The sequence below is a fragment of the Sinocyclocheilus anshuiensis genome, unplaced genomic scaffold (assembly GCF_001515605.1).
Source record: "Sinocyclocheilus anshuiensis isolate Anshui unplaced genomic scaffold, SAMN03320099.WGS_v1.1 scaffold535, whole genome shotgun sequence".
In the NCBI taxonomy this organism is placed as follows: Eukaryota; Metazoa; Chordata; class Actinopteri; order Cypriniformes; family Cyprinidae; genus Sinocyclocheilus; species Sinocyclocheilus anshuiensis.
The window spans coordinates 1,062,539-1,069,735 of NW_015551063.1; the positions used below are offsets into that span (position 1 = coordinate 1,062,539).

General features: G+C 38.4%; 1 protein-coding gene across 4 annotated transcripts in view; it reads left to right on the forward strand.

Annotated features, from left to right (window-relative positions):
• The window catches only part of LOC107662011 (ras GTPase-activating protein-binding protein 1-like), a 10,554-nt gene extending 6,284 nt beyond the window's left edge, over positions 1-4,270 (forward strand). For 3 of the 4 annotated variants that reach the window (XM_016451857.1, XM_016451854.1, XM_016451855.1), the window contains 4 exons: positions 955-1,072; positions 1,376-1,504; positions 3,050-3,159; positions 3,245-4,270. In XM_016451857.1, coding sequence (XP_016307343.1) covers positions 955-1,072; positions 1,376-1,504; positions 3,050-3,159; positions 3,245-3,475 — 588 coding nt within the window. In that variant the 3' untranslated portion in view covers positions 3,476-4,270. The remainder of the gene's footprint in view (positions 1-954; positions 1,073-1,375; positions 1,505-3,049; positions 3,160-3,244) is intronic. The other variant, XM_016451856.1, reaches the window with a different exon arrangement.
• Positions 4,271-7,197: the final 2,927 nt, after the last annotated feature.

The window sequence follows — 7,197 nt, forward strand, 5'->3', positions numbered from 1 at the left end:
AAATCGGATGCTGTCGGTTTAAATTCGTGGCATATGTGCGGTTGACGATTTGGCGAACCACCTGAAGTTGACCAATCAGAAGATGACAAAAACCATATAGTCTATCAGTTCTATTTTTTATTTGTTATTCCAAATGTGCCAAATTTGCCGTTAAGAATATATCAACAGATGCACAATGATAAATGAATGTAGTTCGCTAGAGAGGGAGGAACACACAACAGAAAATCTGCCAAAAATCTGGTTGCTGAAACTTGGCAAGGTGGACTGACAGGTCACGTGACCTGCCAGAATCAGACTGCCAGCTGTCACCAGCCAGTGACGGGTCATATGACCGGTCAGTGGCAGCTCCTGCCAGACAGCTTAAGATTCCCCCACTCGGTAGATGTTCACAACCAACTCTTTCACTCTCAAGGAATATTGTTTTAAGGTTATCCTGGCTATTAGACTGGGAAGTTGCTTTTTCTTTTACGTTATATTAAGTATTTTTATGGACTGCTCTGCTTTTAATGCAAGTAGATGACGATTTTAAGGTCTCAAGAATAATTTTGTCAATTTAAAATATCTTGTAACTTTTAATATTCTGTTTATTGTTTGGATTTTATCTTTTCTTTTATACAACTCCTATGACCATCTGTTCTTAAAACGGCAATATCTTAAGTCATCAGCAAATGGCAAAATCAATGGGATCAGTGTCTGAACAAACTGTGAAATGAACTACTGTGGGTAAAAGTATTTTTCAATCGATGGGATCAGACCCCAAATTTCTACTACTTAACCATTAGGCTATTTTGCTTTTCTATAAACGAATGCCTCTACATTTTAAAACTTGCTGTAGATTCTAGTGGGTTTTTTGTATGACTATAATAGGTTGTAGATATTTTTTTTTTATTTAGCATGAAACCACTGTATAGTTTTATTGCACTAGGTGATTAGCTGTATTTTTGTGACCCACAGCCGCATGTCGAGGTGAAAGCAGAAACACAAACCACAGCACAGAGACCCCAGAGAGACCAGAGACCACGCGATCAAAGAACAGGACCCTCTCCAGCCAACAGAACAGCAAGACCAGGAGGTGTGCAAAAGTGTAATCAATCTAGTATGGGTGCATGTGAACATTTTGATGCATTTTTAAATTTTTGCGAAAGACCTGATTAGCTGATTTTGCAATCTATCAAAATCTTATTGGCTCTGGCAAAACTGCTAAAGGCAGCCTGAGCATTTTAATGAACCTCATGTCTGCATATAAATAGCATCTCCCACAAAATTGAAAGTTAAATTAAAAGCACACATCATGGCTGGTCCACTAGCAGCCTGAAAGGACATGCATCATATGCAGATGGCAGTGTCATTTATCTAATGTTTAATCTCTGGTTAGCAGTGCGGGAGGGTGAGAGCGGGGAACCAGAGGTGCGGCGAACGGTCCGGTATCCCGACAGCCACCAACTCTTTGTTGGAAACGTACCTCATGATGTGGATAAGAAGGAGCTCAAGGAGTTCTTTGAACGTAAGTGATACAAGCATAATTTTTCAACTCGTACTGGGCCTCATTTACGAAACGAGCGTACGACAGAAAATTGGGCGTACGGTCGTTTCAACGCAAAACTTGGAATTTATCAATATGGACATGAGCGGTGGCTACGATCAAATCTCACGTCTGATCTCAGCTCGTGTACGCAAGTTTATGAGTTAACTGAACTTGCGCGCAGCATAGTAAATATGGTGGAGAATTGTACAATGACAACATTTCATTTTTATTTTCCTGACTGTCAAATGAATGTCTTTTATTTGATTTTATTTTTTTGGGGTTTTATACAGGGCTTTAGCTTTATATGCGCGAATAGCAGCGTAAACAAGACCATGAGGATTCAATCGTCGCATCATGCACCTGCAGTGCTTCTGTGAAAGGAGAAAACAAATTAAGTCTATAAAATGAATAAAATAAAAAGTATATAATGGGCCTAGGCTATAATATAATTAACTGATTAACAAAAGAAAAAAAAACTGTGCAATAAGTAGGCCTATAGGCTACGCTCGTTTTTGTGACACTCTTAATGCATTTTATTTCTTTTCTTTATATCTTTATTTGATTTAATCCATCTGATCGCACAGGCGCCTCACGCACAGGCAAACAACATTAGTTCTAGCGTTGCCTGACATTTCAGCTATTCATCATCAAACTAAAATGCAGTCAACCAAACATAAAAGCTACACTGTTTATTTTAAAAGGTCCGCTGTAAAATCAGCGTGCAGTGCCCAAACAAACATTTTTGCGCATGTGAAGGATTTTACATGGATATTAGAACATGAGTGAAGTATAAAGCCGTGTTTAGGCTACATAATGAATAATAGTTATGCAAACAAATGTTACAAATAGGATATGGCAAAAATGGAAACATTCACAGGCTCGTGAGCCCAATGCCGTTTCAGTTTTGCTTGACATTTATTTGTATGTCGTTTTTTTTATATATATAATGAATGCCACTAGCCTAATTTTTTATTTTATAGTTTAATATATAATTTTATAACTACTTATTTTTCATTCTTGTTCTGTTCTGAATACCGTTAAATTTAAAATATTTGTTGTAGAGTGAGGGGAACTAAATAGGCTGCATATTTACCAGTGTTTTAATATACATATAAATTACATATATTAATGTAGCCTAAGTGATTGCAATTACAAGGTTAACGGGTGTTTTTGGAGTAAGATCAATTTCTCTTTCATGAGATTACTTCCTCTTTTTGGCCGGGTTTCGTTTCTCCGTGTCGTAAACTCTAGGGACGAGGCTTCAAAACCGGGGTGTTATTATGGGTGTGATATTCAAATGACGATTGTTTTCTGCCACCACATTTATCAACGTGCGATCATTCGTATGATGAGATTGACGGCATATGAATGTTTCATGAATCACACGTGAACTCTGTCGTGAGTTGATTTGTGCGCACAGATCTGCGCTTGTTTCTACGTTAGATTGATAAATGAGGCCCACTGAATTTAAAATGTAGATCAGCTCCTCCTGCATTGACTTGCCTGCTTATTTCTCTTGCACAGAGTACGGCACTGTCCTTGAGCTGAGAATCAACAGTGGCGGAAAGCTGCCTAACTTTGGATTCGTGGTATTTGATGATGCTGAGCCCGTGCAGAAGATCCTCAGCAATCGGGTATGCGTGACTTTCAGATGTTGTGCCGAACAGGATGTTTTGACTAATGCAGGATCATCAGAATGACCTTTTCTTTATTCCGTAGCCTATTAAACTGCGAGGCGACGTTCGGCTGAATGTAGAGGAAAAGAAGACCCGCTCGGCCCGTGAAGGTGACAGGCGGGACATCCGCCCCAGAGGCCCGGGGGGACCACGCGACAGGGTAGGCGGGTCAAGGGGACCGCCCGCCCGTGGAGGCATGGCTCAAAAACCCAGTTTTGGAGCCGGTCGAGGCACAGGACCCAGCGAGGGGCGTTACGCAGGACCACGTCAGTGAGGCAGCTCCCACGTCATTCACTGCTGATGCAAGTCACCCTGGTTAACACAGACGGCTTCCCTGTTCCCTGTCTCCATCCCTCACTCCAGGACCCAGGAGTGTGTTTATTCTTCTTTATCTGGACTCTTCCTTTTATTTCTGAGATTGAACTTGAATTTGTTGTAGAAAAACAAAACTACTTGAATTGGGGAAAGGAGAAACCTAGCATTTGGTTTTAGCGTTCTCTCCCTGTTTCTTAAAGGAACGTGTTTTTACTGCTTGGGCAATCCTGTGTATTGCTAGCACCCGCTTTCAGGTCAAGTGCAAGTATGGTTTTATTTGGAATTCTTGCCAAGCAAAATCATGGTTGTGTGTGAATGACTATCTAGCATGTAAAGAATCCTGTTTGCCTTCTACTGTTGCACTTCATCAAGAATGACAACATTTTAACAACTCTGTTGAGAGAACAAAATAAACTCTATGTACTATTTTGAAGCATGGGTGTGTCTTGTCTGGGGGAAGAAAATTTCATTTTAAACTACACTAGACATTTTAAATGTTTTTTTTTTTTTTTTTTTTTTAAATCAAAACATTTCTTAGATTCAAGTGTTTTTAAGAGCAATTCAAGTATTGTGTGCCCACATATGCAGAATATTTATTTGGTTAAAATTGCTCTTCGTAAAGTTGATTTTAAAATGCTTATGCAGCAGGAATGAATGAATGAATGATAAAGTCATGGAAATTGCAGGTGCTTTCAGTAGTTCAGTACTAACTAATGTTTTACACATTAAGAAATAAATTGCTTTTGTAAAGGGTCATCTGAATATTGTCATATTGAAATCACGAGACAAACGCTGTTTCATTGAATGCGCTTCTGAAGAGACATTAGTAGCATTGTGTTTGGTAGTGCGACGAGCAAAACACACACATTGTGCTTTTACTAGCGTAAACAATGGGAGAATCAACCTGTACAGTTGAAGGAGCTGAAAAGGTCTAGCCAGAATATGTGAAGACAAAAAAAATTGCAAAGGAAGATTTGATGATGGAGAAAATGAGACGTGATACCATAGTTGCTCCTATTTTTGACTGACAGGTAAGGGAATTGAGTAAACCACTCTCCAAAACTAGTTTTAATTTACTGTGCTTAATCTACATATAATTTAATGTATGTAGAAATCGATCTAACGTTACATATAAAATATTGGTCACTTTCTAAACAAAAGTAGCCATCCACTAGTAATTATATATAAGTAAATCGGTTTTTACCGATGCAAATATGTTAGAAACGATGCATCGCGATACAAATGCCAACTTGTATCCGATGCACACCTTTTAAACCGATGCATCGCATCGTACATTTTTTTTGCCGATGCACCGAGCGAATCGGTGAATCTTCCCATCCCTAATAAACATCCATCAGCCAGCCAGCCACCAAAATGATTAAATTTTGCAATATTGTGCCGCCACTCTCAACAAATATCAGTTATATTGTCCCAGCAGTGTTCTTTACAGATACCTTATCCTGAGGCACACGCCGGCCAATCATATTTCTATTTTCTCAGTGTGATTGCATTACTGACCCTAACCCTAATTATGAATTCATGTGCTTGCATCAGACTAAAACCCACAACTGTAGCACCTTATAAACTGGATTAACGGTGAGTATGATTAGCTGAAGCCGTGATGTTGGCCAGCAGCAGGTGGCCCAGCATTAGTATTCATGAGAAGGAAAGTGCCCTTCTAAAGCCCCACACCCCCCATGACCCACATGAGCTCAAGATGTCCTCATACAGCAGGCCAAAACCCACCAAACATATGGCCCCCCAGCTGGACCCTCATAAAGCCTTGGGCTTTGAACAGTGCTGAGGAGTGCTCGCTTGACCCCCTCTCAACTGCTCAACCCCTGCTCACTGTTGCCAACTCTCGCGAGACAAATAAGCAACCGCAGCTTCAAAAACAAGCCCAATATATTTTTATAATTTATTATCATCAATATTATTTATTATCAATTATTTATTACCAATAAATGAGCCCGCAACATATTAAACTGAAACTATCCTTTTATCTGAAAAGCAAAAACATAAGTTATTTTACAAAAATCAGCAAACTGCAACGAAGCAGGAACAAAACTCATCTCCAATCACCTGTGAGCAGAATAGGATTGGAGAGATGGAAAAGGAGAAAAACACAAGAGCTTCAATGGGGAGCTGTAACATATAGCCACATATTTATAGCCTATATAAAATATTGGCTATTCGAACCAAATCTACTCTTAGTATTAGTATAGGCCTACTTGTTTTTTTGTTTTTTAACAGCCCGTGATAATTAATACATTACAAAAGCATTGTAAAAATAAAAAAATAGGCTACCTTATAAACAGCGTTGGGGAAAGTTACTTTAAAAAGTAATGCATTACAATATTGCGTTACTCCCTAAAGAAGTAACTAATTACGTTACTTAGTTACTTTTTATGGAAAGTAAAGCGTTACGTTACTTTTGCGTTACTTTTTAAATCTGCGCTGGGCTTACTTGTTTGTTTTTTTGTAATGAATAAACCTCAGGCTGAAGGAAAAGTAAAGTCTGTACAGTAGAACGCAGGAGAAGAAACACTCTTCAGCAATAAAAAAACAAAGCACAGTTGTTAGTTTATCTAAAGTCATTTTTGCTTATTAGTATGGTTGAACTGGATCACCAAAGGTCAGCAGCAAAGATATTGGTTAATAAAATGGGATTAGATACATTTGTGTTATTTAACATATTTAATTATTGCAGGTTTGCTTCATATTCTGAGTTTGCATTTCACGGTTTTAATTCATTTTGATGAATACTAAATCTGTTTTGTTGTGAGTGGGATGAATTAATGCACATTCACATTTAGTCTAGAACTACAGTAACAAAAACTCAGATATTTTCTTGTAAATTAAAAAAGTAATGCGTTACTTTACTAGTTACTTGAAAAAAGTAATCTGATTACGTAACTCGCGTTACTTGTCATGCGTTACCCCCAACACTGATTATAAAGGAAAAAGGTCATCCCACTCCTCTACGTCTATCATCGCTTGGATTACAGCGTAACCCTCATTGAAGAAAAATCACGTTCAAAAAGAAGGCGCGTGCGGAGGGGGCGGAATATTTGACAAATTACGCTACAACATTTATATTTTTTGCACTGATTGGCTATTAACTGTGAGCAGACAGAGTGTCAATCAATGCATTGGAGAATACAGTGAACATAAATGAAAAGAAACAAAGTTGCTTTTTCTACTAACAAGCAACCATGTTTTTTAAAATAAGCCCAAATAACCGCAACCCGGATTTTTTCACGCAATTTTCTAAAAAAAGAAGCCCAATGTCGCGTATAATACGCGGATTTGGCATCTCTGCCGCTGCTTGTTTGTCAAATTGACTTTTGAGACGTTGGAGGCGGGGATCACGTGTCAGATGCCTCCACTCCTGTGATTGGTCAACGGAAGATTAAAACGCTTGACCGTCACGTGATTAACGTAGACTTCAGATAGTTCCAGAAAGTTCACAGAAGGCAATTTAAATACTCAGTTAGAGAGACGGAACTGCGATTTTTTTGTAATTAGTAGACAATACATCCCTTTATTTTCAATATTTATAAAATACATTGACATCAATGAACTAACTATCGTTAGGTAACTATCAGGTACTAACTATTGTTGCCTGCCTTGTTGACATATTTTAGGCTAAAGTTACCTTGGTTAAAGACCGTTTGCTAT